The sequence below is a fragment of the Grus americana genome, unplaced genomic scaffold (assembly GCF_028858705.1).
Source record: "Grus americana isolate bGruAme1 unplaced genomic scaffold, bGruAme1.mat H_35, whole genome shotgun sequence".
Lineage (NCBI taxonomy): Eukaryota > Metazoa > Chordata > Aves > Gruiformes > Gruidae > Grus > Grus americana.
The window spans coordinates 16,748-28,776 of NW_026561355.1; the positions used below are offsets into that span (position 1 = coordinate 16,748).

The following is a 12,029-nucleotide window of genomic DNA, read 5'->3' on the forward strand; positions in this document are numbered from 1 at the left end:
CACGGGCAGATCCAGGGGCACCCAGTTCCCTGGGTAGCTGCACCCAGGGTGCCCCCGCACCCGGGGCACGCGGCACCCCCACGGGCACCCACCCACGGGGGGACGTGACTGGGGGACCCAGCACAGCCAGGGTGCACCCATACCCCGGTCACTCCTGCCACGGGCACCCACCCATGGGGAGGCACTGGGCACACAGCTCACCACTCAGCCTGCCCAGCGTGGGACTGGCTGGGGGCTCACACACACAGGCACACACCTTCCCAGGTGTGACACATGCACAAACACCCGCCCAGCTGGGGTCACGCACAGAGCACCCAGGTGGGACACACAGGGCCCTAAGCAGAGCCACATGCACCATGGCTCACACACACACAGAGCTCGAACGTGCCATGCACCCTTCCTGGAGCACACGGCTAGCACGCAGGCTGAGAAATCACCCGAGGGATCCTGCCCTGGGGTGGGGGTCGGTCAGCTTCTGCTCCCCCAGTTCTGCCTGTTCCGGCAGCATCCCCAGGCAGCAGGAGATACATCATATGTGTGCAGATGCAGCACAAAAGATGCAGCTCAAGGACCCAGGGTTGGGTACCCCTGGTGAAGATGTAGCTGTGGTGTGATTGATAACATGCGCCTTCCCCCCAGATTTCCCTCTAACAGCAAGCGCTTGCCCCCTCGTATTTGGGATTGATTCAGCACTCTGCCCTCTCATATTTGGGATTGATTCAGCACTCTGCCACGTGGGACCGTGACGCAGCCCAAGTGCATGGGAATGCCCAGGCACAAAACTTCGTCAGGGGAACAGCAACACCAGCTGCACACCCTGACTGCCCCGAGGTGCTGCTTGTGCCCTCAGCCAAAATATCCCACCTGCACAGGGACGCAGGGAGCACATTCTGATTTCTTTTTCTTCACCCTTCCCACACTCCTGCCAGCCGCAGCCTCCCAGGCCGGGGTTCATTGTGCAAACCCAGGAAAAGCGTGGAAGCCACAGAAAGCTCGGCCCACTCCCACCCGCACACCGCAGACTCCCATGCTGGTGAGTGTGCTCGTCCTCAGCGTGCCAAGATAACGCTTTTGATGCCAACAAGCTGCCGGTCAACTCATCCGAAGCCACAGCCCTGTGCTGCTCTTCTTTGGAAGAAGCATGGCACAGCACTCGAGGCATGATCTCTAAACTGGAAAAGTGGTGGTCACCAGAGGATCGTACGGGCCAAAATCTGGAACTATGACAAGGGAACTGAGCCCCAGACTGTATCTGCAAGAGGAGATTTTGGGAGAGTGTTGCTCATTTCTGCACGCTGGCCTGCAGTGGTCGGGGAAAGCCAACGGCTGTCCAGCTTTGTTGGATGCACAGGAACTGGCAGGATCCGCTCTTCATTTTTGAAAGCGGGAAAAACATTCAAAAGTGAACTGATTTTCTGTTCCAGGCAGCTCATCCGTGCCAAAGCCATGTTGTTGGTGTGCTCCCATTGATATGCTGATACTTGATTTGTGAGTGCCTTCTCCAATACTCGGTGACTGCCTCCCGTTGGCTTCCTCCCTGTGTTTACAGCGTCAGAGCGAAACATATAATTTCAGCTCGCTGAAGTGCCGGCTCACGTGGCAGGCAGCTGAATCCTCCTGCCCGTGGCTGCTGGGCACCATGACCGCGAGGAGCTCAGCCGCCCGTGGCCTTGGCAGAAGCTCCCTTACGATTTTTATAAATAATCCCTGAAGTTGCATGTGCCTGTTGCTTCTTCGAAGCAGCAGAGAAGTAACCGGCATTGTGAGGAGGGATTTCTTATGCTGGAGACTGTCAGAGGGGTTCAAACAGATTGAAAGAGGAGATTAAAAGAAAAGCAGCTGGGAAATGGAGAGGGAAAGAAGAAAAAACAAAAGGAGGATGGGAAAGGAAATCTGTTAATTTGAAAGTCTAATTAAACTGAGATGGGCTTGGGTCCTGTTTTCCTCGTTCCCTTTGAGAATTGCTGCCTAGGTCAAGCTTATACTGCCCCATTTACTGGCATTTTTTCCCTTTCTCTTTCCATTATGGCACATGGTAGCAAAAGGAAAGAGGAGCGGAGAGATTTGATCCTGCGCCATGCCTGGGGAATTGTCTGCATGATCTCCCAAGGCCTTTTCCTGCATTATTTCCTATGATCCCAAGTCATGGTTTTGCAGATGATGTCGTTTCCAAGGAGTGACTCAGCATTTCATTTTCACACACCGTCCATCCCTTCGCTCTGCCGATTCATCCTTCCTTTATTTTTCTGGTTGCAAACAGCCTTTCCTAAGAAGTGTCCTTACGTTCTTGCTGCCCGAGTTGCCAGATCACAAAGAGCTAATTTCACAGCAGACACGCTGAACAGGCATGCAATGGAAGGATTCTTCAGGAAAAACAGTGCTAAATGGGGGAAGGGCATAAAGAGAAAATACCCCGCAGAGAGAGACCGCAGCTGGAGGTCCCCAAGTCGGTGTGCCAGGAGAGCTGAGGAGGCCCCAGAATTAGGAGAGAACCTGGATTTAAATCCATCATGCACCGCTCACGCAGCTTGCAGGGGCAGTTTCATAATTCACCTTGATTCGACTGGCCCACTTACCCGGGCGGCATTTACAGTTGATTTTCATATCTCCAGCCCTTCGCAAACAGAAACCAGCCGCATTGTGCAATGCTTATGTAAGAGGTGGGAAAGGGACGCTGTAAAATCTCTGCTCTCTCTCAGGTGCCACCAAGCGCTCGCCAGGGTTTGCTGTTGGAAACCGTGCCGTCCCCACGAGTTTTCTTTGCCGTGACACAAGGCACTGTCTTAACCCCGAGTGACAGATCTGTTCTTACGGTGGTTATACAAGGTTCTTGAATATGCTCGCTTCTTCCCCGCGGTTATTATTATCACTTCTCCCTTCTCAGTCTTCACTCTTTCACTGCTTCTGCTTAATTGCATGGGAAAGTAAAAGGAATATAAATCTCAACTGCGTTTGACGAGCATTGCAAGGGGACTTCTCCCAAGCAGTTACGCTCTGTGGTGGAGATTTGTCATCGCTGGTTTAATTTCTGTACCCTTACTCTTGGGTTATGAGGCCACAATTCCTAGCAAATATCAAAAAGTGATAAAACAGAATCGGCTTTTTCCCCACTCTTCTTTAAAGCTGAAGCCTTCCTAACATCTTTCTGTTTTTTTCTTACTGAAATATTTTTAAGTGAAGCAGATCTTTGTTGCTTAGGAAATCCTTCTATTCTTGCTGTTCCTATTTCTCACCCCCAATAGTGTTATGCCCGCCTACATTTACATGGGGATTGCAGCCAAAGGAATTATCTTTGCTTCTTCTGTAAACACGATTGCACACTATGGCTGTAACAGAGCCGTCATACTTCACTCGTAGAGGAGACAGAATTTCAGCAGTTATATGATTTGTTTAATCAGTCTGTGCGAAGGTCCTTACTTCTGGAAGATGTTCTGTAAAGTGAAGGAACTACTTAAGAATACAAAAAGCCATGTAGATAAAGAGCCATCAGCCCAAACCTTCAACCAAACCAAGCCCAGCGTGTGTTCGGGAGCTGCCTTTGCACCGTCTGGGTCTGCTCGGCGCTGAGCCCTAAAACAATGAGATATTGCAGAAGTCTGGCAATAAACAAACACAACTTTTCTAACCTGAATTAGACTATCAGGCTGGTTTCCGATAGGTTCCTCACCCCAAACAGCATCCTCAGGACTCCTGCAAGGTTTTGCTGGATTTGAATAAAATAGCCCACTCTCCGCTGTGGGTTCAGATAATACTGCAGCCCTGTAGCCTCATTGCCTCGCAGTACCAGGTTATTCCCTTCCGTCACAGACACTGAGGCACACCAGCATTGCAAGACTAACTAAAACCTTCTGAGATTTCTCTTCCTTCCTCTTATTTCTCTCTAAAGCTTAGTAATATCTCTTCTAAGCCCAACTTCCCATCTATTTCTAATATTGTTTTTAATTTGTTCTTTCTCTCCTGCACTGGCAGGCAGATGGACACTATATTCAAAACATCCTTCCTCGCCAGTCTCTTTTTTTGCAATGTGGCTTCAGTAAAGTGAAGCCAAAATCTGTGCGTGCCAAGTTTGTTTCTAGGATTTCCCCTTGAAGATACACCTCGTCCAGGGAAAGGGTTCCAGCTTCTCTTGCATCTTGGCAGAAACAACCGAATCCACCTGCCTGCATGATTCAGCAAGATACGTGCAATATGTTACAGCCAGGTTTGTGCACCTGGAAACAGAAGGAGCAGCCGGATTTTCAGGCAGTACTCTGAAGTCCCCTTGTTAACGCTGCTTTTAATCGAACGGCCGCATTTTCCTGCATCCTTGTGCCGAGCTGTTACTGTCCACAGAGCTGCCTGCTCCACCTCTGCCCTCCCGTGCGTGCACATGGGAGGGAAGGGCATCCAGCTGGTTTCCTTCCTTTGAATGCAAACAGCACAATCAGCTGCAAAGTCTCCTGAGATACATCTACGTAAACAGGGTGACACAAAAATAATGTATAGCCACTAGCGGTCCTGTTCCTTCCGTCAAAAACAAATCCTTGCACAAGGGCCTCAGTTAAAGCTGACGTGAGGGTCTGAGCTATGTCTTATTTAATTCTCCTGCTCCTGCAAGGGATACAAGCCTCCTGACAGCCTGAAAAAGTTTTACTGTCCCTTAGTGTCCTTTCTCTCTTCCCAGAGCATCTCGGCAACAACCCCTGCAGAGATCCTCAGTCCATGGGAGGTTGATGCTTCCTTGAGCCAGTGAATTCCCACGCTGGACGTAAGAAGCATCTAACAGGCCTGGATGCCATCTCCTCCTCCTCTTGCCCAAAGCTGCTCTCTCCGCCGTGTTCCTTGCGTCCGTCTTGCCAAGACCTCTCCTTCTTTCTCCTCCTGCGACAGAAATAGCATGCTGATTTCAGAGCCCCTTTACCCAAGCTCTTTATGTTTTTTCCAGGCATCTTTTGTACTTGTCGTCATGTGCCCGCAGCAGCTGCCATCCCAGCTGCCCCAAAAGGCCATTCCGGCAACGAGAGACCATTCAGGACCCTGTGAAACCTGCCCTATCCCTCTTATTCGGGGTCCCACTAGCAGAGCTCAGCAGGCAGGTAAAGCGGCATTAACAGCACTGAGAGCTGCTGAGGTGACGCCGAGAAGCTTTGGTAGGTTCAGCATCCTGCCTGTCGCAGGCAGAATTGGACTCGGTGGCGGGAAGCTGCCTGCAGAGAGCCTGGAAATAGCTTCTCCGCAGGCTCCTCGCTCGTGGCTGTGGGGAGACAGGGTGTAGCAACAGTGTGTGTTTCATCAGGGCAAAGAACCAGCCTGAAAAACCCAAACTACAAACTTAAAAAAAAAAAGCTACATCTCCAATCATAGGGAAGATGTTGCAGCATTTCTTGAGAGCGTAATCTGGCTCCTCAAGAATGAAGTTTGATGTAAAATGCAGTGTATTGCAGGAATCAATGAGCGGGAAAAGCTGCAGGCCCTCGAGTTGGTTCATGAGTCTTTGGCCTCAGCATTGCTGATCTGTTTTATTATTGAAACACCCCACAAACATGAAGCAATCCCACAGAATGGTTTTGAATACGTTCCGTGTGAGATTGTTAGACCATGTGAAATTAAAGACATTTTAGCGCTCTGATGAAAACTAAGGCTGAAGTATTTTTTCTTCATGCTGCTGTTTCATAGCTCAGAGTTTCCTATTTGACAATGAACATGCATTCACACGCACGGCACATTCCACCCCTTTTAAAACCACCTTTATTATATTGTTCAGTTAGAAATTTCTGCAGTTTTGCATCTACTGTTAGCAGATGAATCTCGATGTCTCATTAAAATAACCTTGGCTATTCTTCCTCTTAAGACTACAATGCAAACAGATCACATTCTCTAATCCTACGTAATGCCTTATGTAAAACCACTTAACATTCCTTTTAAGGCTGGGACCCATCCAGACTAAAGATGCTGCATAAAAGCACATTCCTTAACACACTTGACCAGAAAAGCAACGTGGTGCAGGGTGGAAAATACAGAGTGGGAATCGGCGTGTGTTCAAAAGTATACGCCTGGCAGCGTACAGCGTCAGGCCATGTCTTGCTTTGCGCAACTCATTTACCTCCATTTTTTTAAGCGTGAAGTGGCAGTACAGCCCTGGTGCTGCTATTATTTATATCCACTTTCCAGTAGCGCTTCCAGCAGGGACTGAAACCCAGCTGGGGAAGGTGGACTTAAAGCTCGGATCACGAGACAAAGCTCTGAGAGCTCACTCCTCACCACTGGCGATACGGGATGGGAAACTACACCTCCAGGTGGGAAGTGAAACTTAACCCAGTGGCGGCAAAATAGTGGTGAATACAGGAGCCTCTGCATTAAATCGCAGTCATCGGACGGCCCTTGGATCTGTAAGACGTTCTAGGAGGCCAAGTCTTAATGCACCATCTGCTACTGGAAAATGAAATGGCCTCTTTCCTGTGTAATGGCTTGTCAAGAGCAGCAAATCAGTAGAGTGAAAAGCAGCGTTCGAACCCTCAGCCAAGGGACAGAAAAGAAAAAGGACGCAACCAGCTCGCTATCAGGAGCGCAGGAAGCTAATTTATAGGGGGAGAGGTAATTGTTTTGTTAAAAATCGCTTGAGGAAATACAGCTCCCTAAAGGGTAAATAGTTTCTTCTTTATTTGCTGGGTGTTCAGGAAAACTTACGTATTTATGTTGGAGAGAATATACAGGATGTAGAAGGCTTTCAGAGTACAAGGGGAAATTAAATGCGAATCTTTTTAAGTTAGCAGTCCCATGCTCCCCCATATCTGACCGTTTCAAATGAGCCCATAAATAAAAGCCCAATAAAATCAAATGCCGCTATGCAATTCCCGAGAGTCTGCATACGTTGTCTTTGAGTTTAACCTAAAGCAATCCACTGATCCTAATGCGTTATGCTACAGAGCCCGTGTTTTGAAGGAAAAGCTTATGCAATCAGCAGCGCTGTTTCAGGTACTTGCATGTGGGATTTCTAAATGTGCTGGAGTAAGCTTAAAACCCAGACTCCATTTTAAGCTGAGAATCAGTACCCAGCTACTTTGTCGATAGACTATATTGGAACCTGCGTGGGCTGTCTGACTGCCAAAGAGGCAGAATCTGTTCTTAAATAACCAATCCAGCCTCTTGAACACCAAAGAGACTTGTACATCTGGCATCCATTTAATTTTTTTCTACCTAACTTTTGCAAATGTATTTCCTGCATTGAGTATGTGGTATTTTTTGCACCTAGAAAATCACACCTCTTTTTAGGCCTTAATGATTTTACGTGCAGCGAATACTACTGCTAATTCCAGCATTCCTCTACTCCATACCCCCACCTTTGGGTTTCTTACATTGTTTAGCACTCATTTGAGAGACTGTAGGTGAGTTTTGCTCAGAATTTCAGCTGCCTTGCTGAAAATAATTGTTCTCCAAAGAGGGAAAGGCAAATACGGAATATTTTCCATCTTGCAGTTTCACAGAAGCTTTTTTGACTTTAGGAGCCCAGAGAGACAAGTCCCAACAAGTCTGAGTTAATTCTTGTGTGACTATCATTGCACTGGCTGCCCACAAAGCTAAATAGCGTGGTACTTGATTAGCCCATGAAAAGAATTACGTGGTGCAAGGCTGCAATCCAAATTGCAAAGGATGAAACTCACTGACCCTGGGAGCCCTACCCAGTCCACATCCCTGTTACCCCCAGCTGGTACATCCTCCTCACCCTCCTCCTCTTGCACCTCAGAGCCTCCCTGGGAGCAGGTCTGCCTCCGGCACTCAGCTTGGAGGGGAGTTTTGCCACGGCAGCTGTGATAAGCCCTACCAGGATGTACGCGTGGGAACAGCTCTGGCATCAAAGATGGAAAGCTCAGCCTGCTGTTTGGCAGAAGCTTATACATGGATATAAATATATATATATACATGATGTAGGCAAGCTGGGAGCTTTCCTCCTGCCTCAAACCAAGGGGCACAGGCCAAAAGCCATGCCTGCCCCCGCACTTGTCCTTCCACAGAGCAGATCCAGAGGAGGCCACAGAGATGATCTGAGGGCTGGAGCACGTCTGCTATGGACACAGGCTGAGAGAGTTGGGCTGGTTCAGCTTGGAGAAGAGAAGGCTCCGGGGAGACCTTAGAGCCCCTTCCAGTCCCTGCAGGGGCTCCAGGAAAGCTGGAGAGGGACTGGTGACAAGGGCAGGGAGTGACAGGACAAGGGGGAATGGGTTTAAACTAAAAGAGGGTTGACTCAGGCTATATATAAGGGAAGAAATTTGTTACGCTGAGGGTGGTGAAACACTGGAGCAGGTTGCCCAGAGAGGTGGTGGATGCCCCATCCCTGGAAACATTCAAGGCCAGGCTGGATGGGGCTTTGGGCAACCTGATCTAGTTGAAGATGTCCCTGCTCACTGCAGGGGTTGGACTAGATGGGCCTGAAAGGTCCCTTCAACCCAAACCCTTCTGGGGTTCCGTGAGCTCTGTGGCCTGGCAGCCCCAGGCTCATCCCTCAACGGAGGCACCTCCAGGCCGGGCACTGGAGCCTTCAGCCCCGCCGGGGCCCGCCTGCACCCCTGGCTCTGCCTGCGCCGGGCACAGAGACGCCCCCGCCGCGGGGAGCACCCGCTCCCCATCCCCGGCCGCGGGGCCACCGGCGCCGGTGCAGAGCGGCCGCAGGGCCCGGGCCGGCGCCGGCTGAGGGCTCGGGGCCGCCGGTAGCGGCCATTATGACACAGGTTTTACTAACGCCGAGGGCGGACCGGACCCGTGGCCGGCGCGGGGCGGGGGGAGGAAGGCGGGGAGAGAAGGGAAGGGCCGTGGCGGTGCCGTTGGCCGCGCCGTGGCGCTGCGGCGTCGCGAAGGCCCGTGCCGTCCGGTCCCGACCCGTCCCGGCTCGGCTCGGCCGGGCGGTGCGTGCGTGGGGGCCGGGGCCGCGGCGGGCAGCGGGGCCGCAGCTGGGGAGGAGTGCAGGGCCGCGGCGGGAGGAGGCGGCGGCGCTCTCTCTCCGGCGGGACAAAGGGCTGTGGGCGCGCAGGTAGGAGCTGGCCCGGCCTTGCTGCGGGCCTGGCTGCGGGCGGGCCGGCGGCTGCCCCGGCCGGCGGCAGGCGGGCCGCGGCGCCTCTTCAGCGCCGGCGGGACGGGACCTCCTTCCCTTCCCTCCCCTCCCCTCCCTCCCCACAGCGGCCGGGGCGGTTACTCCCGGCCGGGTTCGGCGATTCCCCGTTGCCCCGGGGAGACCCGGGCGCCGCCGCGGGCCGCGGAGGGCGCTGCCCCCGCCGCCGGGCCGCCAACGGCCGTGGCAACCGCCCGCTGCTTGCCTTTGTCTCGGCAGCCGCGGCCCAGAGCCCGCCCCGGGAGCTCCCCTCAGCAGGCGCTTTCCGCCGCAGGAGCTATGGGCCGGCTGCCGCGCTAGGAGCATCCCCGGCTGGAGGGGCGAGGAGGAAAGCGGCCGCTGGTCCCCTTCCCCCGGCGGGGGCTGCGCGGGGCTGGAGATGGAGCCGGCGGCGCGGCCGAGCGGGGATATCCTGAGGCGGAACCCGCAGCAGGACTACGAGCTGATCCAGCGGGTGGGGAGCGGCACCTACGGCGATGTCTACAAGGTGAGAGACGTGGAGGGCCGGGGCTTCTCCTCACGGCGGCGGTTCTCCTCACGGCGAGGCCGGGCTCAGGGCGTCAAGGGACCGACTGGGACAGGGTGGCTCCTGAAACCCCTGTGAACTCGCGGCACACCTGACAAAGCGTGAGGTTTCCCTCCCCGTGTAACACTTTGATTGAAAAAGATTTGACTTGCAGCGTTGGAGAAGGGTCCGTCTTAGCGTTTTCTTAGAGGTTTGAACTGGTGAATATTGTGGGTGATACCTTCCACGGTACTGCTAAAGAAAGTAGAGGGGATCTGTTTGCTGTACCTGTTTCCAGAACGCATCACTTAAAGCACCTGATTAAAAGGGTGCAAGTTTATCCCTGAGGTTAATAATAGCGTGCAAAAGGCAGAAGCAGATTACAAGCCCTTCAGAAGCTGGAACGGAGTTACAGCTCGCGGTGGAGTTGGTGCTGCAAATCCGGTAGCTGCTTTTGAAACGGTGCATCCTGGTGCTCACATCACCAGAACCGCAGCCATGGGAAACAGACAGTGTAGGCATGGTGCATTCCTCTCTGTGCCCTTCTCTGGGAGGTGTGAGCCCCTTCCCCAAATGTTGGGGATGCTCAGCAGCTTTAAGGCTTGGGTCGCTTATAGGGAAAGTCTTAAAGTTTTTGGCCTGTGTTTGGCAACCTGCATTTTCAGCTGCATGGGAAGAGCGGCTGTGATGTGTGATGTTTTACTTTGTAATGCTGTTGAGTGTGTTTAAAATAGACCTGACACAACCAATTGTACAAGAAAAGGTGTGTTACTCTGCCACATGAAAGGCAGCCGTAATTGCTCATGCTGGGGGAGGGCTCTTCACTAATGTTCAAACTGAAGTTTTATAGATGGATCTTGTTCCCACCACCCCTTTGAAATGGTTACTTATGGCCTTGGGGAGTTATTTTTAAAAGTTTTCATGGTGCATATTTATCTTCCTTCCCCCCCCCCTCCCTAGAGTGCTGTGCACAGATCAGTCAGCTGCTTTGCTAGGGAATCTAGCACTAAATCCTTTAAAAGGACATTTCAGGTTTCACAAATCCAAAACTTGGCATACCTTGAGCTAGTTTGTTTGGGTATGCCTGCATAGTACAGGGCAGCATGACAAGAAGTAACTAGTTGAGTTGCAGAGAAGTACTTTTGTGTCATCTCTTCGTGGAAAAAGAAATATTCTGCTTCTCATTATCCTGGTAATTAGTGGAGAGCTGTGCTGACATGTCATACAGCTTCCGGTTCCGGAGCCGGTTTGAATGCATGGCTCTGCTCTGTGCCATGTAAACATATCCCCTTTAAAAAAAAAAAATAATCCCACAACCCTCCCCTCCGTCTCCATTCTTTGGGTTATGAAAAATGTGCCTTCTATTCCTGAAACAGTTTCAGACAGGAATAAACCCAAGCCTTCTCATAGTGCAGCCTGGCAAATTTAAATGAAAGTCTTTGGCAGTCTTTTTAGACGTTGTTATGAGTCTAAAACAAGTATAAAGTTAATGAGTTTAAAGTAGTTTGAGAGCCTACATTTGTTTCTAGGTCATTGGTTTGCTCTTTGTTTTTATAAAGCCCTGCAACAGGGAGGAACTGTATCAAGGGAATACTGAATGGGATGGCACTGGCTGTTATGACAAATATGCAAAGTAAACTTATTATTTAAAGTCATTGATGTTATGTTAATTTTCAAAGTAACTAAGGTAAATCTTTTTTCTTGAGAGGACTTACGTATAAACGTACTTTTATTTTTCTTAGCCCATGGTAAGTCTCTTCTAAGCACAGATGGCACATCTTGTGCTTGCTGAGGGCTGTCAGTACTGTTTATAAAATGCACTTCTTAGTGAATATCCGATTGTTGTTATGTTGCAGAGCTCAGGCAAGGTTTGCTAGAGAGCGCTCTTAAATTAAAATGGAATTTTCCTCTCACCTCTTCAAGTGGTTTCTCTGTTCCATTGCTAGTAATGAGTCACCAGTGTCTCCAGCACAGTTGTTTTTAGGATGGCTAAAGGAGACAGCCTTTCTGATTGTGGGACATCTGCCTCTTCCTCAGATGCTTTTTGGTGGTGGTGATTCATGCCTCAAATTCTTCTTGGGGCATTTGGTAGCTTTCAGAGTAATTAGTTCTTTTTTGGATATTGAAGGCGGAGGTTAAGCAAATATTTGTGTTCACTATTAGGTTACAGAAGAATATTTAAGGTCTTTCAAAAAATCTCCTGCCCACTTTGCTTTTCATTACTACTGTGGAAGCTTAAAACTGGAACGTGTTTTCTTAGTATTTGTGGCTTTTGTTTTCTCCTTGTCTGTCACATGGAGCACAATGGTTGATTGTAGGGTTGCTCGTAAGTACTGGATTGTTGATGATGTTTTAATACATTTTCCCCCAAAATGCATTTCAGGGCGGGGGAGAAACCATCTGTAAATAAACTATTTTCTTACCTGTTCACAGTGTGTGTAA

General features: G+C 50.6%; 1 protein-coding gene across 1 annotated transcript in view; it reads left to right on the plus strand.

Annotated features, from left to right (window-relative positions):
• The first annotated feature begins 8,770 nt into the window (after nucleotides 1-8,770).
• Nucleotides 8,771-12,029, plus strand: part of LOC129200305 (mitogen-activated protein kinase kinase kinase kinase 5-like) — a 50,520-nt gene continuing 47,261 nt past the window's right edge. The window contains 2 exon segments of the mRNA XM_054811628.1: nucleotides 8,771-9,004; nucleotides 9,302-9,569. Coding sequence (XP_054667603.1) covers nucleotides 9,462-9,569 — 108 coding nt within the window. The 5' untranslated portion in view covers nucleotides 8,771-9,004; nucleotides 9,302-9,461.